Here is a 27,334-nt window from a genome sequence, read left to right as displayed (position 1 = left end):
AATAAAAAAGGCTGATAACATAGACATGAAAACTATATCCAAAGCTTCTAGAAAACAACACAATATTTTCAGGGGTTTAGGTAAATTAGAAGATCTCAAAGACGCTATTAAAATCACTAAATAAGCGGAAAGCCTAACACGTTTGTCTTCTTTAAAATTAAGAACTACGGCCGGGCGGTGGTGGCGCACGCCTTTAATCCCAGCACTCGGGAGGCAGAGGCAGGCGGATTTCTGTGAGTTCGAGACCAGCCTGGTCTACAGAGCTAGTTCCAGGACAGGCTCCAAAGCCACAGAGAAACCCTGTCTCGAAAAAAAATAAATAAAAAAAATAAAATTAAGAACTACTAACAAAGGACAGTAGGCTGAGAAGGCAAGGCATGCCACCGGGGACCTCTAGAGCTATGCATGGGGGAGGATAGCATTCAGAATCTAAGGAATGAACCTAAAGAATCTACGAAGAAAGGAAAACACTTCACAGAAAGGTGCCGTTCACGCGACCAACAGGCATATGAAAAGGGCACCAAAATCATTAGACACTGGGACAACAGGAAGTTGTTAGGTGACACCTTGGTCACACCAGTGTCACCAACAAATGGACTGAGATTGTCCTCCCTAGGGTTACCACTGGTGTGATGAAACACCATGGCCAAAAGCAGCTTGGGAGGTAAGGGTTTATGTGGCTTATGTTGTTCATTGAGGGAATTCCAGCAGGGCAGGAACCCGGAGGCAGGAGCTGATTCAGAGGAGTACAGCTTCCTGGCTTATTCTTCATGGCTTGCTCAGCCTGTTTTCTATTAGAACCCAGGACCTCCAGCCCATGGGTGGCCCCACCCACAACCGTCACTTATTAAGAAAATGCCCCTTTCTTAATTGAAAGAAATCAGGCTTGCCTACAGCTTGGTCTTATAGAGGCAGCTTCTCAGTTCAGGCTTCCTCCTCTCTCATGACTCTAGCCTGTGTCAAGTTGATGTAAAACTAGCCAGCACAGAGAGCAAATGTCGGTAGGCTTGTGTAAGTAACCAGAGTTCTTACACACCGCTGGGAGTGTGAACTATTTAGTATGTGCCACATTCCTGATGCTCCAAAGTGTAATCTAGACATACTAACTCATACATTTTTAAGGTCCACAATTTCAAAAGTTTGACACTGAAACCATTACTTTCTCAAGAAAACAAACCTGTCTACTACCAAAAGTTTCTTCGTGTTCTTCAGAGCACACCCTTTCTTCCCTGTTCCCCGTGACCCTGTTCCCAGGGCAGCCACTCACTGATCCACTTTCTCTCTCTATGGGTTAGTTCTCATATTCTAGAATTACTATACATTGAAAAATAGGATTTTCTTCAGGAGGCTGAGGCAGGAGTTTGAGGCCAGCCTGGTCTACAGAGCTAATTCCAGGACAGCTAGGACTGTTACACAGAGAGAAACCTTGTTTCAAAAAACAAAAACAAACAAACAAATAAAATAAATAAATAAATAAAAAGAGAGAAAAAAAAAAGAAAAGAAAAAAGAATAATGCTAACTTTTCTGTGTCTAGCCTCTTTTACTCAGTTATTTTGAAATTCAGCCATGCCAACTGTATCAGTAGTTGTTTGCCAAGTATTCTACTGTGTGACTGTATTTATGGTTTTTTTGAGTCAGGGTTTCTCTGTGTAACAGCCTCAGCTGCCTTGGAACTTGCTTGGTGGACTAGGTTGGCCTCAAACTCACAGAGATGCACCTGCCTCTGCTTCCAGAGGCCTGGGCTCAAAGGCGTGTGTCACCCTGCCTGGTTGTGCGGCGGTTTTTACTTCCTGAATCACTTTTGGGTTGTTCCCAGTGCTTTGCCGTTACAGATAAAGCCACTCAACATTAGCGTGACCGTCTCTTTCTCTTGGACAGCTGTCTGGAATGGGGTGACCAAGTCCCAGGTAAAGTAAGAATAACAGCTAAAGAAACATGGGACAACATTTAATAAAGCTAAACATATTTATTCTCCGATACCATGCAACTCATCCCTGGGCATGTTACCAAGGGAGGTGACTACACTCACCCTCACGAAGACATGCACTAACAAATCATAGCAGCTTTACTTATAAGAGATCAATATCGGACAACCGTCAAATGACCATCAGCAGCAGCCAAGGAAGGATGCCCCCAGTTGTGGAATCCCCAAGTTGCCTCAGGCTACAGGGGAGGTTTCGTTATTCGGGAAATCTGTTCGAATCACTCCGTTATATGTTCTCAATTCTCTGCTTTCACGGTCTTCTTCGTTAGCACCCCCTAAACTCAAAGTTCAGGTTTCTGTGTTGGCTCTGCCAGCAGCAGGACGCGACTGAAGAGTATCGTGTGACCTTTGCCTTGCTCTCAGACATTTTCAATCAGGGACGGTTCGGTTTCCTTGAGGTACTTGGAAACGGGACAGGGGCAGTGATTGGTGCACAGCACTGAAGGCCAGGGTACGAAATGCCAACCGACCTTCCTGCCCTACTCAAGTAGCTGTGTCTAAAGCCACAGTGATTCGGTCGGCTCCCCTCCCCGTCCTCCCAGGAAACTGTTCTTCTTGCCCTGAACTGCCAGTGCCGCTCCCTTCACTTCCATCTGAAAAGTACAGCTTGCTCACGAGGAAAAAGAAATCCTGAAGACAAAATCCCGTGTTCCTGAGATCTGGCAACCTACCTGCACCTGTACCCACATGCCCAGGATCCATTACAGTCCTGAGCTGGACGGCTCAGGCCACTCCCCAAGTCTGTGTCTGGATTCTACTCAGTCATGACATCCAGTTGTCATGCCATCATCAATTTCCTCCTCACCCCACCCCTGCCCTGTTACCATAGTGAGCATCTAGGCATCTTTGTGCTAGTTTGTAGCCTAAACATCCTCTCTACCAATTTCACATTTCTACCTGCATTCTAAATGTGGTCATTTGCAGAGTGTCACTTCATCTGGCTTTCGGACCTTGGTGCCTGGGGTCTTTCTTTCTCGGATTGGACACCCGAAGTGCATGGTTAGCGCACCATCGAGAGCATGTCGTTTCACAATGGAGAGAGCTGACAGGTCACAGTGCTGTGGCTGACTGTACAGGAAAGATGTCAAGGGATGTAAGACACTAGGGGTCCCCAGGGAGGAGGACAACTAAGGTTAGGGGTAAGGGCCTAAACCTGAGATCTGATTCAGTACTGGGAGATCATGGGCAATAGGGGGGCTGGAACATGTTTCTAGAGGATAATATTTAAAGGGCATAGAAGAGGGAGAGAAGCCCTTGGTGCCATCTGTCCTGATTTGTTTGGAGGAGGGGAAAAAGAAGGTAGAGAGGAGAGAAGGTTACAGAGGTGGTCGGAGTCACATGGCTGCAGCCTTGCTGGTCTGAATGAATTCTCAACCTTCAAGGTGAAAAGCTGCAGCGGGCAAACCAAAGCTGATAGAAGCCAGCATGTCTTACATTAATAGTGTGACTCCTAGAAGTGCTTTCAACAAAAGTTGCATAGCAGAGTGTTTCTTGTCTCTTATGGAGGGAGTGAGCCAAAGTAAAGTCATTTTTCTTATGGATTTGGTCAAAATGCATCTGGCAATCAAGATATTAAATCAGCAAACCCAGAGGGTTATTGTATAAAACACCATTTTCCTTAGGATAATTATACACTGAATTATTTTTAAAACGTTTTTAAATATTTTTTTTTAAAAAATCAACACACACTAAGTTCTTATCAGGAACATTCTTTTCTAAGCTAGCACAGGAGAATGCCTATTTCTTGTTTCATCTCAGGCCATGTCATTATTTGGATGACAGCCACAAGTTCCGTCATCGGGAAGAAAAGAATTACTACACGACAGAACAAAACACTCAGTTATAACACCCAGTATACATTCCCATATAATGGCTTGCACATTCCCACTTGCTTTGTGGAAGTTGACCGCTACAAGACATAACAACCAATGGGTATTTGTAGTGTGGTGTCAGTTGTGAGTGCTGAAAAGCTGCCTGGGAGTCAGAAAGCCTGGCTATCCATGGGTCTCACCACCAATTTGTAGGGTGTCCTTAGGGAAGTAACCGAGTAGGACGGTCCCTGTGATACAGTTTGTGTTGGTGAGCTGGAGGCTTGGGTATTTCAAGATCAGATTTGAATCTAGGCGCTGACACTTAGGTAACTCTGGTCCTTCTTTCTGTTCTCTTACAGTCTTACTTAAACACAAGAGTAAAGGTTCCAATCTCACGGGGTTGAGACTTGACTGTTCATATAGTCAAAGCGCTGTGTAGCTCACAGTAACAGATTATACATTTTATATTAGGATTTACCTTACCTCACTCTGTTTACTCCTGCTTCCCAATGATGGGACATGCAAAAAAGGCAGGAACTTGGGTTCAGCAATGCAAAGCAATGAATATGCAGCAAGGTTCAGGACGACCAGAAACGCGAACATCTGTTGTCGCATCTCTCAGATCCCTGGCTGTGCTTTGCTTGTCACGTCACCCTAGAATGAAGTTCTGTCGGTGTCTCCTCTTTGGAGGGTCATAGTCATCCTCTGGTACAGCAGGCATTTGGGAGATCTCTTTCTCCTCCTTTCCCACTGTGCAGTTCTTTTCTGTCTTCTTCAATTTCTTGTTAGCTCCCCCTCCTACCCCATTTTACAATTTATTTTATGTGTGTGGGTGTTTTGCCTGTATGGATGCCTGTATACATGTGTGCCTGGTGCCCTGCAGAGGCCATTAACTCCTCTGGAACTAGAATTACAGAAAGAGTTATAACCATGATGTGGATGCTGGGATTGAACCCAGGTCCCTTGGAGAATCAGCTGTGCTCCCAGCCTCTGAGCCATCTCTCCAGTTCCTCCTTTTCTCTCTTGTTTCATTGCTTCATCAGCATCTGTTTTTCTTCTCTTCCCTTTGTATTACATTTTCAAATGTACATATATGAATATATATATGTGTGTGTGTGTATCTATATAAAGATGCACACATGAAACAGAACAAATGTGTCATTGTCAAGAAACAGTGTCTGAGGACTTGGTCAGAACATCATCACTTTCTACTGTAAGAGGTTGAGAAAAAGGTGCAGGGCCCTTTTTCTCAGGTGCACTCAGGGGAAAGTGTTGAGGAACAATCAACATTTGTAGTTAGTTGGCCTCATTTTTTGTCAACATTCCCTATGGAAAATACAGAGAACATTCATTTCTAGTTCCTACATGCCTTCCTCACATCTGAAGCTGAGGGAGTTAAAGACTGAACTCAGGAGTAAGCCTAAGAAAGCTTTTATCCATGTTGAAAACTCAAGTTTAATGTACTCTCCAATCTGATTTACTTGGGAGTATGGGGGCATTGAGACAGGGCCTTATTCTGTAGCCCAGGCTCTTGAGGATCTCACTCTGTAGACCAGGCTGTCCTCTTACTTGAGGCCATTTTTCTGCCTCTGCCTCCCAAGTGCTGGGATTATGGGCATCTGCCACCACTCAGTTCTAAATCTGAATTCTTTGTGAAAAATCTTTGCAAAGTCATGCCTGACCAGACGCTGGCTAAACAAAGACATCCTATGGAGGGTTTACCATATAATCTCCCTGGAATAGCCTCGGTCTCAAAGCCAGTTCTCTTCTCAAATGTTTCCTGCTCACAAGTACACTGCTTTGAGAAGTGTACCACCTCTGTCCAAAGAGCATCCAGAACATTACACACTGAACAAAGGTCAGGCCCAGCGATTCTAGGCTGGAATGTGTTTGTTTCAACACTTCGCAGTAAAAATGGGATTCGTTAAAGAGAAAGGAGAGCCACTCCTGGCTGTCCTCACTGAACACAATGTCCTAGACTAGGACTCGTCTCATAACAGATCTGCTTGCGGAATCTTCTCCATCCCCCACCACCGTGGCTGGCTGCCAGTCCTGTTGCCACTGTAGCAGGCCGTGCGTACCGACCAAGACTCTCAGGACTCCGCGAACTGCTTTTGTAGCTCTGTGTTCTTCTCAGGAATTCGCCTTGGCAGCATCCTTGCGTTCTTATTAGACTCTGGGCTGACAGAGGCCATATTCTGAAATGATATAATTCTGGTAAATCCTTAAAATATCTAGAGTTAAGGAGATTCTCTGGCTTTATAAGGGATATGAAAAGATTTTACTAGTTGAAGATGCTGCCTTACAGTTTACATACAGTCTTTATAGGCTGGGATAGGCATTCTCATCAAATCATGCTCTGAGGTGAAAATTTAGTCACCCTTTATATTTGCTTTAAAGCAACTCATTTAGCACTCAAATACATCCCGAGTGCCAGGGCTGTGGTCAGCACCAAGGTTACAATGATGCTCAAAGAGTTGCCCCAGTTTTTAGCTTCCTGGAGTAGACACTTGACATCAGAGGTTGGCTTCCATCAAAACCCACATGGAAAGTTCTGGAAACTACTCTTAATACTGCAGCGAGGTAAACAAAGTATTTCGTGGCGTAACCCAGAGGCCTATTTGCTGATTCGGAGAATGCTGGAAACTATGAGGATTACCCAAGAAGAAAACTGACAGGGAAACGGTTATAGGAATAAAAAAAAAAAAAGGTGTTGCTAAATATTCTGTATTTTGAAGGCTGAACTGCGAGCAGCTGCCCACAGTGACAAATCAGGTGGTGTGTTTTGAGGTAATCAGTCTCCATCAGATCATGGGGTCCCCCCTACCTGGATAATCCAAGCAGATGGCTGCTATAGACCAGTATGACAAAGGACAGAGGGTCTAAATAAAACTCAGGCTCACAGAAGCCATGGCTTAGCCTCTTGATGTGGTCGTTCTGCTGGAAGAGGGCTGACTGGGCAGGGACCTGAAAACCACAAACACAAGGGTGTGGTCGGTGGTCCCCCTTCTGAGGATAACCAGGTGGGCCTCTAATAGGTTCAAAAGGGTAAAGGTCGGTGTTAAGATTGCTGAGACAGGATGGGGAATTCTAGACCAGGATGACTCTCAGGTCACTGGACAGGCAGCGAGTGCACAAGAGAGTTGAGGGATGCGTTGAAATCTTTTGTAACTATTTACATGTATGCATGTTTTACTGCATGTATGTCTGTGCATCACATACATGCCCTACTGGGCACCCATGGAGGGCAAAAGGGGTGTTAGCTGCCTGTGGAACTGGAGTTAAAGACAGTTGTGGGTGCTGGGAATTAAACTTGGGTCTTCTAGAAAAGCAACAAGTGCTCTCTCTTTTTTAAAAATTTTAATGATTTTTATTGAGCTCTATATTTTTCTCTGTTCCCCTCCCTGCCTCTCCCCTCCCCTTTAACCCTCTCCCAAGGTCCCCATGCTCCCAATTTACTCAAGAGATCTTGTCTTTTTCTACTTCCCATGAGTCTGAATGATGGCATATGACTGACGTGTGAACACAGTGCCTTGTGTCAGGGGCAATGAAAGAAAAGATCGAGGTAAGAGTGGAACCTTTTTGGGGGCTGCAGCGATAGGAGAGGTAGAAGGTGAGGACAATTCCTTCACAATTTCTAAGCCACAGATCTTGTTTTGACAGAATTCCGTGAACACAGAGCACTCATAATCCTAAATACTTGGAATGAACAATGATCTCAAGGTCCTGATGTAAATGATGAAGACATGAAAACAACAGATGCTTAATCGGAGAACGCGCCCGTAGCACCTGAGCTTAGTGACGCCTGCATATTAACAACCTGCCTCTAAGCTGGAGCGGCAGCAGCAGGTCTCTTCAGAGCAGTGTGCTGGGTTCACACGAGCCTGTCCTGGCGATGAAGGGCGTCCATTACCTCACAGCTGTATTTCTGAAGACAAATAACCGCCGTTGGTTATAATCAAATAAGCCTGTGGCTACTCACTTCTCCTTGTGAAGCACTTTTTGTCCAATAAAAACCATCTTTTATGTAATAAGTTTTTGAGAAGTGACTTTCAAGGGAAACTTTTTTTTTTTTTTTAAAAAAAAGTATGTTTAGGAGCTATAAGCAAACTGTAGGGGCTAAATCACACCTAGTTAAATGCCTGTAGTGTCGTGATTAGCTGGAAGGCTCTGCCAATCCTGTCTCCATGCCTATGATGAGGATTCTAATGGACGTTGCTCAGAGGCTGAACAGCACCTTTTCCCAAAGGTCTTCCACGTCAATAATTTGATCTTTCTCCGAGTGAGATTTCCCAGAGAGGTGCTCTGTGATCTTAAACCTTCTTACAGGGGTCCCTGCTCTAAGATCAACACCCAGTTGTATGAGGAGAAAAGCGGGGTAACTCACCTATTCAACACATACTTACTGAACACCCATTGTATACAAGCACTCATTTTGGGCCCTGTCATACAGCACAGAATGAGCTCCGTGAAGTTCCTGCTCCAAAGGGCCTGGTATTCTTCTGATCTGGTATTCTTCTGAGAGGTGGGGAGGGCCTGTGGGACTTGGAGTCAGACATTCCTGCTTTTTATATATTGCTACTGCAAGCTGAACCATGCCCTGCCCCCACTTTCGTCTTTTAAGCCTCCGTTCTTTATTTGTAAAGTGGAACCGATGAGAGATTCAGGACTAAAATGATTCAAACACCTAGCACAGGGGAGGGATGCAATTATTTGATTACAGATAGCGTTTCAGGTGGCTCTCAAGGGACTGACTCTTGTTATGCTGCCCTCAGCAGAAGGAGCTATGAGAGCTACAGTACCACCCCTACCTTTATAAGCTCAAGGAACTGCATGAGCTATGCAGGCCACAGTTAGTACAACTCCCCGAGTGAGCTGCTTCATAGGCTGGGCAGCTCTTGACTTGCTCCTCTCACCGAGCTTCCCCACTCCCCATGCAGGCCTGCAGGATTCTGGCTTTAAAGACCACTGGATTATTTTAAACAGTAAACTAGGCACATTGCTTGTTTGTAAGGGCCCTGCACCAAATGTGCCTCTTAAGATTATAAAATGATTGAAAACAAAGAAAAATAATATTTTTATAGTTATAATAGTTATAGATGATTTGATGTTAAATTCTGGTATCCGTAACTAAAGTCTCATTGGTATACAGCCTTTATGATTGGACCATGGTTGCCTTGGGGTACAGCAGCATGGTTGGGTCACCATGAGAAAACCATTTAGCTTACAACACTGAAGTATTTACCTTCTGGCCTGTTATCAAATTTGGCAATTGCTGAATTAAAATGAAACTGTTTTTGAAGATACACCAAGTACCCCATTTTCTGGATTGGTGATGCAATGTACTCTGAAGTGAAAAGGACCAGTTATTTTCCGGTGGATGTGCAGAGAAACCTCAATCTTGGCAACCAGAGTATCTAAGTGGGACCACACAAGATACTCGGGAGTCTTAGAAGTATGGCTCATTACAACACTAAGAGAAGGCTGCACGACAATTTGCTTCCATTGACCACAGACCGGTACCACCTAATGGGCTGAGAACCTGAGAACCATATAGCTGAAGCTAGATTTATAGATGGTAGGCTTATTCTATTACATGTTAACTATGGTTACTTAGTTCATTTTTTTTATTTTCTCCATTGTGTGTGTGTGTGTGTGTGTGTGTGGAGGGAGGTGTGTGTGTGTGTGTGTGTGTGTGTGTGTGTGTGTATGGTAGGTGGGTATGGGTACATCTGAGCCATGGCACATACATGGAGGTCAGAGGCCAACTTGTGAGAGTCAGATCTCAGCGTGTATCACATGGGTTCAGGGCATTGAGCTAAAGTAGTTAGCAGCACGCAGCTTTACCTCCTGGACCACCTCACTTCATGGATGGTCGTTGTGTTTTTCCATCACTTCTCTAAGGTTTTAACATTTCCTTCGGTGACACGTGTTTCCAGAGGCTGGCGTTCTGTAAAAGGTGGCTATTATTATTCGTTACTACTCCAGAGCAGACACGTTACTAAAACAAACACACAGCGCATATCTGAAGTCAACCTTCAGAGAGAAGGAAGTGGGGGCTTTGAGAACTCTGAAGGTAGTTAAATAATGTTTCCTAGACTCCCCAAAGGCCCACCAGTCAACTCTAGGCCATCATTTGCTATAACTTGGAAATTATGCTTCCCCTGAACACTTCTGTCCTGCGGTCAGGGAAAGGGGCAGACTGTTCTTGATGTTTGAATAAAGTGTTAGTAATCCCACTCCAAAGGTCATGTTTATTTTTAATTTAAACTCCTTTTTTTCTGAGGATATTTTTATTTTTAACTGTGTGTCCATGTGCGGTTATGTACACTTGAGGGCAGGGCCTGCAGAGGTTAGGCAGCAGATCTTTGTGGTGCTTTACTTACAGGTGGTTGGATGCTGGCAGCCCCACTTGGGACCTCTGCAGGAGCAATGTGTGCACTTAACCACCAAGCATCTCTCCAGCCTAAAACATCAGTTCTTTATAGCTGATATACAAGGCATTGCTGCCTGTACCCTACAGTAAAAATGCCTGGGCATACGAAAAGGAAAACCCCCATGCGGAATCAGGACTGGCAATAGTTGGATGTAGCTGTCAATTGTACTCTGTGGTATTTTTAATGGAAGACAACTGGAGAAAATGAACCTACACGAGTACTTTACCTTGAACTCTGATGATAAAGGAAGTGTCTGCTTCCAGCTAGAGAGCTTACATGGCATGCATTGCCCTTGTCACTAACTGAGCACTTTGTTCCCATGATGAATAAATGTTAGCTACCCTCTTCTCTTACCCTGTGCCAGACACTGAGCCAGTGTGATGCTGTGCTGTGCAACCACTCTGTGCAGTAGATGTTGCTATCTGTAGGGTCAAAGGGGTCAGTGAAAGAACACACTGGCCACTAGACCGGAGCCAAAGAAATAACCCTGCCCCTAACCAATTCAGGAATTGAAATCCAGCCAATCCCTGAGCATGAAAACTAACCAACCCCAGATCAGAAAACCAACCAATCCCTGAGCACAAAATCCAAGTCATCCTGGAGCTTGTCCCAAGCTTGGGAATTGAAATCCGACCAATCCTCACCCCGAAATTCTCCACCTTGGACAGCTCCACCCCGAAGAAATCCTATGTAAACCCTGTACCTTTTCAGTTTGGAGCTGCCCCATTTTGACCCTGACAGAGGCAGCCACTCTCCTGGGTTCCTCCCTCCCAGAAAATCTCTTGAATGAGGTCTGTTGTAATGACTTTCTTTCACTGGAGCAGAGCAGAGCTGTAATGGCTCTCATCAGAGCAGATCAGAACGGTTACAGCTCTTGCCTAGGTGGAACGGGAGCAGAGCAGAGCTGTTATAGCTCCTGCCTGGGTGGAAGAGGAAGAGAGTTGAGCTATAACACTTCTTGCCTGGGTGGAGGGGGAGCAGAGCTGCAACGCTTTGACTGGAGAATCTTCTCTTTGTTGGAGCCAAGTGCTACACTCCAGGGAAGCTGAGGGCAGCTTTAACACTTCTCCAGAGCAGAGAGGAACAGAGCGGTGATAACTCCACTGGGGAAACCCTCCCCTGCTGGAGCAGAGTTGCTATACTTGCATTAGGGAAACCTTTCCTGAGCAAGGACTATGACACTTGAAACATCCCCCACTGGAAGAGCTGGAATACATCTGTTGGGATACCATTCTTTACAGAACTGTTGGTAACACTTGACTTCCAACTACCAGGATACCTTTCCCTCCTGAGTTGCAACACTTACACTTTCTATAGACTATGGATAGGAAAACATGCAGAAAGGCTCAGCGGCTCAACCTGGAGCAACACTGCCAGTAGGCAACAGAGCCAAGTGAGAGTCATTATCTCTTCCCATTCTGTCCTAAGAGTCCAGGAGATATTCCTGGGATCCCTAGGTTCTCATATCCACGAACAATGATTTGAAGTGACATAGTCGTAGTAACAGAAGAAAGCCCAGTGGCTCAGTGGCCCTGGTCAGGACTCACGAGGCTTTGTGATTCGCCCTGCAACACTAGCCTTCTCTTGTATTTGCAGATTCCAGGATTTTCTTGTGCAGGTTCTATCCCTGACACACAGCCCTAGTGGGGATGAGTGTTTAGTCTTTTGGTCAGTTGATGCCTTCACCTACTAACATCAATGTCTCTCTGCATCACACTGTCCTGGCCTCACCTGCTCCTCGGATGCTTATTGAGAAGTCCTACCCATGAGTGCAGCATGGAGACGGAGACGTATCTTAAGGGAGCACATGATGAATTCAACCCAGACCATGGAGGGGAGAGGTGGAAGACTGGGACTGGGAAGGACTGCTAATGGGTATGAGGGTTTCTCTTAGGATGTTGAAAATACTCTAAAAGTGGGCTGTGGAGGTGTTTCACAGCTCTTTAGAGTATACTGAAAACAACTGAGCTGTATATTTTTAACGGACAAATTTTACACATGTATCTCAATAAAGCTACTAAAAAAAGCAAATATAGCTTTAAGAGGGTATGCTATATAAAATGTATGTTGTGGGAGTTTTGTATACAAGTATATAGGATCCAGAAAGTAAAGTTTGATGCACAATTAATTGTGAAGGTAAGAGAAAACCAACTGAAAGCCCAGCTGCAAAGCAGTCCTACATGGTACCATTCCATGCTTTGGTTTCCTGTGGAAATCCTGCGGGTATGAGGTGAAACTCTAGACTGGTTTCCTAGGCCACCTTCTGCACCAGTAAGATGGACTGACAAAGCACACAGCATCCTTCAGCCTTGACCTTGCACTCACTGTCATACAAAGACAGCCACCCTGGAGCTTTCTGTGCTTCACATTTCAACTATCCTATGGTTGAGAAATGAGGTCCGTGTGCACAGAGCACGTGCAGTTTTGTCTCAGATGGCCACAGGTCAGACTTCATTCTTAATCTGTGCTCTCCACCAATTCATGATTCCAGCTCATCCACGTTGAACCCAGTGCCTTATTCCTCTTTGAGATAAAGTGTGAATGGCCCTGAACTGACTCCTGGAGTGAAGGCTATAACTATTGAGGTCTTTCAATTTCTTTCACAGTTTAAAAGAATTTCTATATTTGATGACTCTATAGGAAACTACCCGTGACAGCAATCACATAATTAAACTGGCATTTCAAGAAGCAATGGCTCACTAAACTGAGACTAAAAATGTCTATTAAAGAAGTGCCAAGGCTGAGGGCAAGATATTCTACTCTACCCCTGAGAACCTCTACACAGGATGAAGAAAAACAGGGTGAAAGAGTGTGCTCGAGTCCCAACATCTGGGTGAGCTTTCTAAAGCCTCATATAGAAAGAACCAACATTCATGGGGTGGTGGCGCATGTCTTTAATCCCAGCAGTTTAGAGGCAGAGGAAGGCAGATCTCTGTGAGTTCAAGGCCAGCTTGATCTACAGAGTGAGTTCCAGGACAAGCTTCAAAGCTACAGAGACACCTTGTCTAAAAGAAGAAGAAAAAAAAAAAAACCCAAAAAACAACAACAAAAAACTTAAAATAACTGTATTACAATGAGCAAGAACAATTACAATAAAGCAATCACTGGGGTTGGAAACAGGCTACTTTCTGGTTGTACAAAAGTACTGCATCTCTAAAGATGCTCTTTCACAATGAGGACATTTTTTATCGCATATGCTATGACTGAAGTTCATTAAGTAGCTGGGTACCGCATCTCTAAAGATGCTCTTTCACACACTTCTGAGGACCTTTCTTATCAACAAATGCCATGACTGAAGTTCATTAGGTGGTTGGCAGCCCTCATGCCCTCATGGTTAAACACATTAGCTTGTTTGTATGTATGTATGTATGTGTGTGTGTGTGTATATATATATATATATAAAGTTTATAATCTTTAGTGTATTGGTGTCACTGTATCAGGGTTTATTAGCATATACAGTGTTTGCAGATGTTGGAAAAGTTTCTTTCTGTGCCTGCTCATCTCTAGAAAAGCAAGACAGAATCATAAATTAAAATCCTCTTATTTCAGTGGGTCAGAACTCCTTAAGGTGACATGCATAAGGGTATGGGTTGAAAGAGGATAAATTCAAATCTTTACAGTTCAAAGGGTTGCATCTCTTGACTGTTACTTCTCAAAGTACTGTGTGTATGGGAAAAACCAATGCTTAGGTGTTAGGGGTGACATAACATCTGAACGCATCATCTCTAGAGACACCCCTCCATCCACTAGCAGGGCTGCCCCACCCCCACTTCACTGATGAAGTACAGACCTGAGATCAGATGTTAAGTAGCCTCATATCACAGAGCTCTTAAAAGAGCCACACCAGGATGACGATGACTTTTAAACTGTGGTAAGAATGCAAATCATCTGGGGGCTTTAGAAAGATGTAGACACAATTCTTAGTTCAGGGGTGGGGCTCGAGAGTCTGTAAGTAATTCCTAGTAAGTCAATGGATCACAACCCACAAGATCCAGGGAAGGCCATCTGAGTGGTCCTGTTTGGAGTAACAGTGGTTCTCAGTCGTAGGAGCTTCAGTGATACAGGCACACGTTAGCATTTGGTTCTAGGCCATCGTATGATCCTGTCCCAGGATCCACAGAAAAATGACACGCTAATGGGACCTTCTGTCATTGTATTTCTATTTGGTGAAATGTATCTTTTATAATGTTTCTGGTTTCCAGTGCTTTCTGGAGTGCTACAGGAAGCTGGGCACCACACTTATTCTTCGGAGCCTCCTTGCCTTGCTGTTCAGAGGTCAAACAGGCAAATTCTACACAATGCAACATTCATGAACGGAAGTTATGTGTGTAATTTCCGGGTCTGGCAATTTTTTTTTTTTTTGTGGGGCAAGTCTTCTAGCTCTTTGCCAACTTGAACAAGAGGCACGTGGGTCCTTTAGAAACCATGCTGGAAGATGGATCTTCAATACTATAAGAACTTGCCTGTGGATCAGGTCTTGGAGAGAAGCTGAGCTGTTTCCCGACCATCAGAAACATGTGTTGAAGTTGAGAGAAAATTTTCTATTGTGTTTAAATCTTCAGTCCATTTTGGTTTGTCATAACAGCCACTGCTATTTTACTAGTGTAAGAGAACATTAGCAACCATTTGAACAGTGTCTCTCTGTGCTGTTTGTTTTAACAGAAACAACTTGAGAATGTCTGGGCTGAACATGCTCACAATAATTTAGTCTCTCCAGCGAAAGCCTGTGTAACTTTTTCCTGAGCCTCTTTGGGCATACTCCTGGTACTGATCTGGCAGTCCATTCTGACCACTATTATCTGTGGGTTACTTGGTTGCCAAAGTGTACCAAGCCATCCCTCCAGCCTTAAAAGGTTAGTTTTAAATGGAAACCAACACAAAGCCCCACCCCCAAGAATCCTCCCAGTTCCTGATGGAGTGCTAAACCTCTGCTGCTAGTTCCCGCTCTCTGATGCCTCTTGGTTGAGCAAATGCAACCTAAAAACTGAGGAGAATATTTTAAAAGCCTTTACTATGGGGATGGAGGAGGGAATAGCAAAATCAAAGGGCTGTGCAAACATTTTTATCCACTGAGGGGCCCAATCTATCGGCGGCAGCCATCCTGAAGCTTCTTACAGCCTGTGTTCTGGCTTTAATTCAACGACCCGGGACTCCATGTCTTCATCAGTAAAACAGGAGTTCAGTGGCAAAAACAGCTTTCACAGTACCTAGTTTACCATGAGAAATTACACAGCCTATTTTACCATTAGAAATCATTAGAGAGAACCACTGTACAAACAACGTAGAATGTTCAATAATTTATAATAAACTTTTCACAATGTTTAACTGCTCAGATACATCTAAATTAGAAGACACAATTGAAAAGAATAAGGCTGGTTAGGAAAGCTGTGATGGGTTAGAAATCATCACCACACATGACAATTGTAGTTTTATCAGTAAGAGAAAGAAGAAAATGACTTTAGCTGAAAGAAGACAATGAAGTACAGCTGACATTTCAAGTCAAGGAGCAGACTGCAAAGACGTGGAGTCAAGCACCGGGCCGTTTTCTCTAAGTGTGATGGCAGCCAATTTTCTGTGCTATGCTAGCGGAGCGCAGGCAATTCTGTGGAATAGGGGGAGGAAGGATTGTAGAAGCCAGAGCAGTTAAGGATGCCTCAAGAAAACCCTCAGAATTAACTAACCTGGGCTCTTAGGAACTCAGAGACTGAACCGACACCAGAGAGCCTGCCTGCACCCAGGTCGGCCCTCTGCATTTATGTTGCTTGCGGGTAGCTTGTTTTCCTGTGGGACTCCTAACAGTGGTGGCGGGGGGTGGGGCTGTCTCTGACTCTTCTGCTGGCTCTTGGGACCCCTTTCCTCAAACTGGGTTGCCTTGTCCAGCCTTAATAAGGGTATGTGTTTTAGTCTTACTGCAGCTTGATATGCCATGTTTGGTTGATTTCCATGGAGGTCTGCCCTTTTCTGAAGAGAAAAGGAAAAGGAGTGGATGGGGGTGGGGGTGGAAAGGAAGATGGGGGAAGGGACTGGGAGGAGAAACTGCCGTTGGGATACAGTAAAATAATAATAATTAGAGAGGAAAGGCAGTCGAACACTAGCATACATACGTTTGCCTCTCTGCTTCCTGGCCATGGAGATCCAACGGTTCATTTGAGCTCTGTTGTGCTCACTTCCCGGCTGGGACAGACTGCAGCCTGAACTGTGGGCTACATTAGCCCTTGTTTCCTGAAGTTGCTTCTGTCAGAGTGTTTTATTTTATCACGGTGGCAGGAGAAGAAATAGATACTTGCTAACTACAAAACAGGACAATATTGGACACAATGGCTACTCTGGTCCTATATCTCCTTACTGCACCACAGCCTGGCAAAACAAAATTTAAATACAATTTCTGTTTTTTTTTTTGGGGGGGGTCAGGCTAAATATCAGTACATCACACAATCCTTCATTTATTTATGTAGACAGAATAAATGTAAAAGTAGAAATATCATACTTTTAGAATAAATGTTTGAGAAAACAAAATTTAAGGTAAAAATCTTCTATCACTTCTATGTTCAGCTGTGGAAAACCGGCTGATATAGTAGGGGAAGGAAGCATCCCCCCCGTAGATAAAGACAACATCACATGCAGCTCATGGCAGCAATGCAGGATGACATCTAAGAGCCTGTGCTGTGATGCTCAGTCCAAGGTCACATGACAAGTGACTAATAAGCACATCTACCACATTTGCCAACGTCATTTGAAAACTTCACTTGTATTTATATCTACGCCAAATCTGTGAACCTGTTTTGGTTTTATCCTTGTGTAAGAGATATAACTGATTGTATGCTTGTGCATATAATTTATATAACACAAATATGAAAAATGAAACTGAGGGGCTAAGAGAATGTGGACACTGGGGAGACAGCTCAGTGGGCAGAAGCACCTGCTTTGCAAACATGACCTGAATTTGCAACCTCTGCACCACATGAAAAAGACAGGCGTAACTACCCATGCTTTTAATCCTAGCACTGGGGTGGAGGAGTCGGGGCAGAGAGAGATGAATCCCAAGAGAGCTCCCTTGCCAGTCAGCCTAATAAAAGTAATGAGTTTCATACTCAATGAGAGCCCATGCCACAAGACAAGTAGACAGATATGGAGAAAAAGACCTATGCCCTTGTCCCATGCACATGAATGTATTGGAGTACAGATCTACACATTCATGTGCCATTAAACACAGATGTGGGTTTGAGAAACACTAGTTTACTCTGTACTGTTTGTGTGTGTACATGTGCATGCATGTACATGTACACATGTTCTTCAGCATATCATTTAACCCATATTACTACCCATCTCACAGGACTTAAAACAGGGCGAATGACATGGAAGTCAAATGCAGTCTAGACTTTTATCCTCCCATTGTAGACTAGGACCCAAGAGCTTACAAACAAGAAGCTGCAATTTTAACAATGCCTCCTGCTGACTTAATATATGCAAAGTAAAGAAAGTTTGGGGAGATCCAAGATCTAGTCTAGGCCTCCAGAGAAAGCTGACAGTAAAATTCACTGTTTTGTATGCCTTTTAGCTTAACTTTGGTGACTGGAGAAAGGCCTGGTATAAATGTCCAAAAGAGAAAATTCTATGAGTTGAAAAGACCTGAGTTGTAAGGCACAGAGAAATCAGAGGACTGAGCTGGAAGCTTCCTTTCTGCTGGGCTTGCGGGAACGTGCTGCACATCGACAGTCTTACCAAGCCATGAACCTCACAATCTGCAACACCAACCTGCCAGGTGAGATGTGTCGACCTGTGCAACAGTGCCATGGCTGTTCTGGGGTAACCAACTGATCTCTGCTTGGATTTGAGAGTCCTCTACAGGAAATATTTTGGTATTGTAAATCTACTTTAAAAGCTATGGTGGAGGAAGTTTTAGGCTCAAGGGGGAGCTTACTATTGACACAGGCAAATTGTTCTGGTGCCAAGTCTCTTTCTAAATATTTATATTCATAGGCAAATGCTATTCCCAGACCTATTAGTAAGCTTCTCTTAGCAATAAATGGCAGCGAATGAAGTGTGGCTATGCAGTGATGAAAATAGTTGACAGGTAGGTGACCAGTCCTCATCTGGACATTTATACCAATCCCTCTAAGGCTTAGAGATTATGGCAGAAGAGGAAGAGGAAAGAATGTGAGTGCCAGAAGAAAGGGAGAAGGTAAAGTACTGCCTTTTAGATAAATCTCTACTGATGGATGCTGGGGGAGGGGCAGCCATTGTCTTCAGTTGTATATCCATCAAGGAGTCCACCAGGCTCCAGTAGATAATTCCAAACTCATGGTCACAAAGATGACCCTGGTTAAACTTGGTAAATTCAACAGAAAAACAGTGTTGGTAAGTGAACTGTCAGGAGGAGTGGGGGCTAACAGGGGTGGAAGGGAGGTTAGAAGATGTGGCTACAGCACCAGAACACACTTTAATGCATGCACGAAACTATCAATGAACAAATGCAAGAAAAGCTAAAGAACACAATAAAAACACCAAAGGACAAAGTTCTCTATAAACATGGTAGTTTTCAATACTGGCCCTTCACAGGCTCTATCTGTAGAGAGTCTTAAGGGGATTAACCACTACCCTGAAAGGGCCAAGACATTTTCCAAGAGTGCTTACAGGAACATTCTCAACACGTTTTCAGATCCTACTAAAATGGTTTTTGACCTCCTTTGGCCAACAGCCATTTAAATCAATAATATACGATAAGCTCCTGAATGTTTTAGCAAATGTCATCTGGTGTACCTAAGTCCTGACTCAGTTTACGCAACTGTATGATCATGTTAGCAACGCATTATAAAGAGCTAGTGATGTGAGAAGGGCTACCTTTGCTGTTTGAGCCAGTATCGACTAAATTCAACATAACTCTTGAATTTGTTAGTGTAATTCACGTAGAGAGTACTCTTCTTCTCGAATCCAGCAGCTATTCTTAGAAATTAAAGTTAACTGATTCTCATGAGAGGCACTGATATCTAAAATGACCACAGAATCACTTACTGAAGGTAAATTGAAGCTTGTACAGTCTTATTGCTGTCTTTACACATTAATTACAGAAGTCAAAGTCAAGGAATATAAAAGCAGATTATATACATTTATATGCCTATGTATAAATCTGTTTCGGCCTATGAAGAAATCTTCTCTGGGCTTGCTTAGAACATGCCCTAGATCATACATACATATGCACCCCACTCTAATTCTTATGTTAATACCTTAATCTTAAATGTGATGATGGGGCTTTCAGAGGTTAAGATGACAAGAAAATGAGAGATGATTTTCCTGCACTCTACAAGGGCATAGCAAGGGGGGCATCTTTTCCAGGAACCAAAATATATGGTGCTTTGAACTTGGGGCTTTCTAGACTTCTGCACTGAGTCTTTGGATTTAAGGCTTCATGCAATTACAAAGCCAGAACTAACCATAAGCTGGGAGGTTGCGATAGACAGCATAGCTACAACATCCTTCTATATATTGCTAAGGATGACTATAAGAACACCCAGGCTGGCAGTATAATTCAGTGGTACAGTGCTTAGCCAGCAAGTACAAGGCTCTGGGGTCAGTCTCCAGTGCCAAGGGTGAGAGATGGGGAGAGAGAGGAAGAACTCTAACTGGAATTTCCCTTAAGTCCAATCATGGGCTTTCCTGCAGCCCTTTTGGTCTTTAATACCAAATGCATAGTTCCACAGCCACACTTTTTCTTTACCCAATACCCGAAATTCTAATTTCTATTTATATAGTAAATAATTAGAATTATGCATACACACATAGTAAGAAAATAGAGAACAAATTTTAGCTTATGTTGAACACTACAGTTTATCACTTTCATGCTAACCATTACAAAAAAAAAATGACCCATCTCTACATGTATTTATTTTTGTGTCGCTGGGGTTAGAGATGAGGCTCTTACAATGTTGCACAAATTCTCTACCATGGAGTTATAGCCCCATCCCTATAGCTCCGTTACTCAATAAAAACAAGCAAATAAAATCCCAGGAAGACATAGGCAAACTTTTTTTCTCCTGCTAGACTGATTATACTTACACTTCTTTGGAAAGATATTTTATTCCTATAAGACTCTTAGAAATCTGATAATAAAAAAATTCTATAAATATGACAGAGCCTCATTCAGTGAGACCAGAGACACAGTAAAGGGACCTCTAACAATGAACCACTCGCCTGATCCAGAAACTTGGATATGTGTGAGTTGTGGAAACCCAGGTATGTGCTGAAGCAAATGCGCTTGTATGATAAATTATATCCTGCTTGCCTATATCAGTAAATAAACTGGTATTTTCTAGGTTGCGTCTTCAGCAACTCAACTAGAATTTGACATGACCGAGGTTTAACGAGACTAAGGACTTGGTGGTGCTTGGGACTAATACTAGGTCTCTGGACCCAGTCACCCTGTAATCATCTAATGCACCCCTGAAACCCTCTTGTGTTCTCCAGGCTATCCAAACTTTTGACACAACAGATGTACACAATGTTACCAAGACTATTCTGCCTCCCCTCTCAGAAACAATACATAACACTTTAGGAAATCATGGAAGCATGAACAGTCCCACACTACACGCATTTTACTTAGTGGTCCTTACCTTTCTTCAGTTGGTATTACATTATGAAACAGTTGCTTTCCCGGAACCTTTATATTCCAGTGTGCCAATTAGACTAGAATATCAGCATGCACAGATTCTTACTGGTATGAAAAAAAGGAATGTCCTTTATGATACATTGCCTACATGAAACTGCAGGTTGTACAGAACTGGGTGTAGTGTTACATGTTTATAATCCTAGCACTCTGGAGGCTGAGACAGGGGGATCACAAGTCTGGGGTTGGGCTGGGCTACATAGTGAGACTCTGTCTGAAAAATAGTCATTGTTCATATACAATGTCTCTGTTCAAACAACAAGGTAGATGACAGCTTCTATTATGTAGAGCAGCAATGGTTCAGGCCAGATGTCAGTTCTTGGTAGCTAAGTCCAGCGTTGGCAGGGCATGGTCCTAGTGAGCAATGCCTCAGATCAAACGACCCAAGGATGGCTGTAGGGAGGAAGCTAAAATACCAGATATCTTAAGGATGAAAGGGTTAGAGGAATAATGGAAGTAAGTTTACATCTGACCTCTGACTGGCTGGCTGATGACCTAGAGTGTACCAGGAAGTCCTTACCACGCAGGCAGACAGAACAAATGAGTGGCTTCCATGTCTAACAATGATACTGATCCAGGAAACATGAAACACTTTTTGTCTCTATGAATCAATCTAAAATGACTACTGGGAAATAATATAAAATGACTGTCTTATAAAGAGAAGTACGCTCCTTTTCCTCCACTGGAGAACGTTAAGGCAAAAAGCAATGGATCCTTGGAAGCACTGACAGGGCACCCTTTCCACGATCCCTTTAAATTCTCACAGGAGATCAGAAGGGTTCGACTTTCTCCTCTCTGAACTGCAAATGTGCAGGATACAGTGAAGGAGACAGAGGTGGGTGGGTGTGGGCACCAAAAGGACTATAAAGACACCACATGGGAACCATAACTCTTTGACCTTAATTCAGGAGGAAACTGTTAAAATGGGTAACAGATGTCTCTCGTTAATTGGCAGTCCTGTAGGTGAGCCAGAAGAAAACCTACAAAGCAGTAAGTGGTCAGACGGTCAGGGGTGGGATTCTTTGTGCCCCACCCTCAATCACTCAGAAGGTACCAAGGATGCCTTACAGAATTCCTTTACACTTATTACTCTCATAACATTACTGAAGACACCCCACCCGACACCCAATTCCCTCAAAGCCTCTGCATCCTGGAACAGCCAAGTTCTTTCTAAACACTACCTTCATGTTACCTCTATGAGGTCGGTTGTATAATTCCACTTTTCATCCATAAATAAACTAAGGCACATAGAGCCCACGTGGCAAAGGTTTTCTAGAAAGTGAATTATCAGATCTTCGGATTTGGGTACTATTACATACTTCTACTCTACTGATGTAGGCGACGCAAGAGACGCTGAGCCAACACAATCATTTACGACTGAGAAGACAGCAGTGTGGTCAGGAGCGGAGTCTGAGGAGTCTTTACTTAGGAGTACAGTCAGCACATACATTCTTTTGATAAGGAGACCAATCACATGATTAGAGAAGGAGTTGAAGATACAGTCTTTGTGGTCCCCACACTGCAGAGCCCAGAACAGTGTCCATCTTAACAAAGCACACGACCCAGGAAGCACTTATACCTCACTCTTACTGCAAGTCCTGTGTTTTGTGAAGATTTTTAGAGTTTCAACCAGATACATTTCTATGTTCTTGGTCCTGGACAATTCTGTATTATAATCAGTCCGTCTGTATAAAATGTAAATGGTATTAAAGCCAGGGCTTGAGGGAAACAATCCATCTGTTCAGCATCCACTGGTTGTATATATTTTGAGAAATTCAGATCCACAAAGGAAGCGTGCACTGTTGAGGAGACACTGAACAATGTTGGTGGCCTGGGTAATGGAGAGTCCAGAGTGTGCACTGTCAGAGATGATGGAAGCAAGGTTGGTGGCCTGGGTAACAGGGTCCCAAGTCCAGGAAACTGAGGACACTCAAAAGTTGACCCCCAGTTTCTATTAATGCTCTATAAATGAACATTTCCATTTGATACAAATATACAAATTTAAAATGTATGCAGTTCAGTATGGCCTACCAGTTTCAGAGTGTTTATGTGCCAAAAAATATATAGTCAATAAAAAAATACCAGAGAGATGGGGACAAAAGCTCTCTGGATCTGTACAGCAAAAATGAACATCACTTCACTAGGTGGCGAGTTGTGGTGAAATGGAATTCCGTGACCGAGAAGTACTGGAAAGGCAGCAGGTCACAAATCTGGTGATGGAGGATAGGATGCAAAATAAGGCCCATTTTCCTGTGGAGAGAAGACAAGAAAAGGCCATTAAGCAAAAAGGGCAATTTAAGAGGAAGTGCGAGACAGGGACGTGTACTGAACGGAAAAGCGCCTGGGAGAGGCACAGCATGTGTGTGGTGTGTGCAGCGCCAGAGTCTCACTGGGGCATATCACAGCTGCTGTAAAGAATGGAGAAGCTACAGGATGACAATGGACTCCAATAACAGCATCGCTCCTTCAACATTCTAGGTGTGGGCTCCTTGTTTCCACTGCCCCTCAAGTTCCCACTTGATGTCAGGAGATACGTAACATTCTTATTTTACTGACAAGGAAAATGAAGAGAACACAGATTACATAATTCAACTAACTCATGGACCTGCTAAGTAACAAGCTGAGCTTACATTTAAAAATAAGTTTGTCTCGATGCTGGATTCTTGTTAGATGGCGTTCCCCTCCCATTCTGAGTCTTCATTTAGTTATGGAGCAGTACAAATGATTTCTGAAGAATTTAGTAGCCGTCACTGTTTGGCAGCAGGCACCTTCATGTCACGCCCGAGTGGCAAGGCTTGTAACGATTACCATTCTCAGGCCATTTAGTTCCACGTCAAGATGGAAAATTAAATGCCAGAAGCTTAATGTCAAATGTTGAAGGCAACCAACCAGTGTAAGGAGAAATTCTTTGGCCCCCACTTTGGATAATCGTGGTTAAAAACAAGGCAGCTAACTTTATGGTAGGAGGATCCTAGATTAGATTTATGAGTTGTAAGACCAGAGTCTCACTTTCAGGAAAAGTATTTCTTTGGCAAAGAACTTGTTTTTCAGTAATCCACAAACAGGAAATGCTTACCATTAAAATAAGGCACGGGAGGGGGGCGGTGCACACGCCTTAATCCCAGCACCTGGGCAGATCTCTGTGAGTTCGAGGCCAGCCTGGTCTACAAGAGCTAGTTCCAGAATAGGTTCCAAAGCTACAGAGAAACACTGTCTCGAAAACCAAAAATCAATCAATCAATCAAACAAACAAAAAGAAAAGAAAAAAAAAAAAAGAAAAGGAAAAGGCACCTGGTGTTGGTGGTGCACACCTTTAATCCTAACACTTGGGAGGCAGAGACAGGTGGATCTCAGTTAGTTAGAGATAAGCCTGGTCTACGGAGCAAGTTCCAGGACAGCTAGGACTATTATGTAGAGAAACTCTGTCTCGAAAAACAAAAAACATAAACAAACAAAGAAGCAAATAAATAATAAAAATAAGGTAAGGCAGCACTCAGGAGTGAAGAGAGGAGGAAGGAAGTAGGTTGTTCCACGGCATTTACCTTACAGCTCCAGGAATAATGAGTAGACCTGATCTTGAACCTAGTGGACAATTTCATGTTATCAGAGCCAAAATGAGCGAAGAGCTCAGTCAGTTTTCAGAGCAGATGCTCTGAGCAGGAACTGGCCCTGGTGGTGGCATAGCCAGGAAATCAAAAGGTCATCTAAAACTTTCTGATAATAAGCAAATCTGACCAGGTATGGGAGAAAAAAAATAGAAATAAATCCCAGAATTGGCTACATTTCTGGAAACTTGGGAGAAAAGTTTGCATTTAGCTTGTCTATCATGATCTGTAATCTAAGCAGTTCTGCAGAAAGTCATGCCTCGAGAAATAGAACCCAAAGAGAAATCTATTCTAAACACCCCTGTAAGGGTTCTTTTCTATTCTTTTATGCTAGTTTCCAAAGATTCTCATATCTGCATTGATTTTTGTGACAAACTAACGGGACATGCCTGATCTGCAATGCCATGAAACAGAGCTTCCCACACTGACTTCACACTGTTCCGGAGATCACTGAGCCATCAGCTAGCTTCTCTATTTCTGGCAACAATCACAGTAATTTAAAGAATTCTCCCCGGTCAAAATGACAGACTCTGATTTTATTTGTAAGAATGCTGACTTGCTCTTTTCTGGAAGTTGCTGCAGTATTATTTTTATCTAGATAAAAATTACCTTTCAACTACTTTCCAAAGGTCCCTTTTAATCTTATAGAAACTGTTGGCTTCCTACATGCAGAAATCTTTGAAATCGTTTTTTAAGTCCACTGAAACTGATACCAATCAACACCAATTCAGTCCTTTACCAAATAAAGAACCTATGATGTGTTATCAAGTGTAAAACACAAACTGAACATAGAGTATGCCAACTCTGTACTCCTTTTTTCCAGTCATGTTTTAAATTTTCCTTACAAATCAGCATCCAGCCACCTCCTGGTGTCTCAGGTCCACATCCCATAAACTCTGTGCTGCAAACTGAATACACTACCCGAACCTTTCCCAAGTCTCTCAAGACTTTCCCTCGCATTGCTTCTCTGTGGCAATAGAAATACCATCAATCAAAAGCACTTGCTTCTCCTTTATCTCCCACGGCTACTTATCTCCAAATATCACAGCTGAAATACCTCCTAACTTCAAACCCTTGCCACTCCCAGAAGCACGGCTTCCTCTGGTCTCAGCTGAGGCAAAGTCCTGTAGACTTGCTTCTCTCTTCATCACGCTGTGCTTTTCCACATCCACACCGGTCTCTCTGCACAGAAATGTAAGGGCAGAACACTCCCCACTGATGGCAAAGCCAATGGCCTTTAAGCACTGCATGCAGAGTGGCAGATGTCATGCTATGCCCCCTGCCTGTCCCTGAACACTGTATCTCCTCTTACCCTAACCCCTTAAATTTTATGCCTGTCATCAGTCCTCATAGACAGATGGCATAGTATCTCCATTCTAAAAAACTCTAGCATAAGTAGAGAGAAATGGTTTAATGAGTCAACTGTTAGTTTAGAAGTTATTCTTCCTTTTGACACTGATCCTGTCATTGTGTCCCTTTTGATACTCAAAACAACTGAAATCTAAAACACACAAGCAAAACAAAAGCAGGCTTGAGTCTGGTGGAATAATCTTTCTGTATTTGCGGGAAAAGAATTATACATTTAGATGGTAGTTTAGAAATGTCATTCAAATTTTGGGTCTCCAAATGTTCTTTTGTGCCTTTTACATTTCCTGCTATTAATTCAAGCATGACAAGTAGAGTTCAAGGCAAACAATAGTCAGCAATTTTCATGTAAATACAAACTGATGTAGCTTTTCCCCATCCCATATATTAAATAATCTTTGTTCTATGATTCAGCTGCTCCCATTACAAATCCTTTCTGTGCAACAGCCGAATGTGAAACTTTATTAGCTACTAGAACACATTAAATGTTTTGCTTCACAAACACTGAGAGAAACAATTAATAAATGAAACCTCCTGAAACTGAAAAGCTTCTGTAAAGCAAAGGACATGGTCAACAAGACAAAACGACAGCCTACAGAATGGGAAAAGATCTTCACTAACCCTACATCAGACAGAGGTCTGATCTCCAAAATATACAAAGAACTCAAGAAATTGGTCACCAAAGAACACATAATCCAATAAAAAAAAAAAAATGGGAGTACAGACCTAAACATAGAACTCTCAACCGAGGAATCTAAAATGGCTGAAAGACACTTAAGGAAATGTTCAACATCCTTAGTCATCAGAGAAATGCAAATCAAAACAACTCTGAGATTCCATCTTACACCTGTAAGAATGGCCAAGATAAAAAACACTGATGACAACTTATGCTGGAGAGTTTGTGGGGTAAAGGGAACACTTCTGCATTGCTGGTGGGAATGCAAGCTGGTACAACCCCTCTAGATGTCAGCGGCGCAATTTCTCAGAAAATTAGGAAACAACCTTCCTCAAGTCCTAGTAATACCACTTTTGGGTATATATCCAAAGGATGCTCAATCATGCCACAAGGACATTTGCTCAACTATGTTCATAGCAGCTTTGTTTGTCATAGCCAGAACCTGGAAACAACCTAAATGCCCCTCGACCGAAGAATGGATAAGGAAAATGTGGTACATTTACACAATGGAGTACTACACAGTAGAAAAATAATGACATCTTGAATTTTGCTGGCAAATGGATGGAGCTAGGAAACATTATTTTGAGTGAGGTATCCCTGACCCAGAAAGACAATTATCATGTGTACTCACTCATAGGTGGTTTTTAAACATGAAGCAAAGAAAACCAGGCCAAAATCACAATTTCAGAGAATCTAGACAACAATGAGAACCTTAAGAGAGGCATACATAGATCTAATCTACATGGGAAGTAGAAAAAGACAAGATCTCCTGAGTAAATTGGGAGCATGGGTTCCT

At 43.1% G+C, this 27,334-nt stretch overlaps 1 protein-coding gene across 1 annotated transcript in view; it reads right to left on the bottom strand.

Moving 5' to 3' along the window:
• Nucleotides 1-22,296: 22,296 nt before the first annotated feature.
• Nucleotides 22,297-27,334, bottom strand: part of Gdap2 (ganglioside induced differentiation associated protein 2) — a 51,324-nt gene continuing 46,286 nt past the window's right edge. The window contains exon 14 of the mRNA XM_050157514.1: nt 22,297-23,142. Within this exon, the coding sequence (XP_050013471.1) occupies nt 23,095-23,142 (48 nt within the window). The 3' untranslated portion in view covers nt 22,297-23,094. The remainder of the gene's footprint in view (nt 23,143-27,334) is intronic.

Source organism: Alexandromys fortis, unplaced genomic scaffold (assembly GCF_014885135.2).
Source record: "Alexandromys fortis isolate MF-2015 unplaced genomic scaffold, M_Fortis_MF-2015_v1.1 scaffold_78, whole genome shotgun sequence".
Taxonomy (NCBI): Eukaryota; Metazoa; Chordata; class Mammalia; order Rodentia; family Cricetidae; genus Alexandromys; species Alexandromys fortis.
The sequence above is the reverse complement of the archived record's forward strand: the minus strand, read 5'-3'. Positions and strand labels throughout refer to the sequence as shown.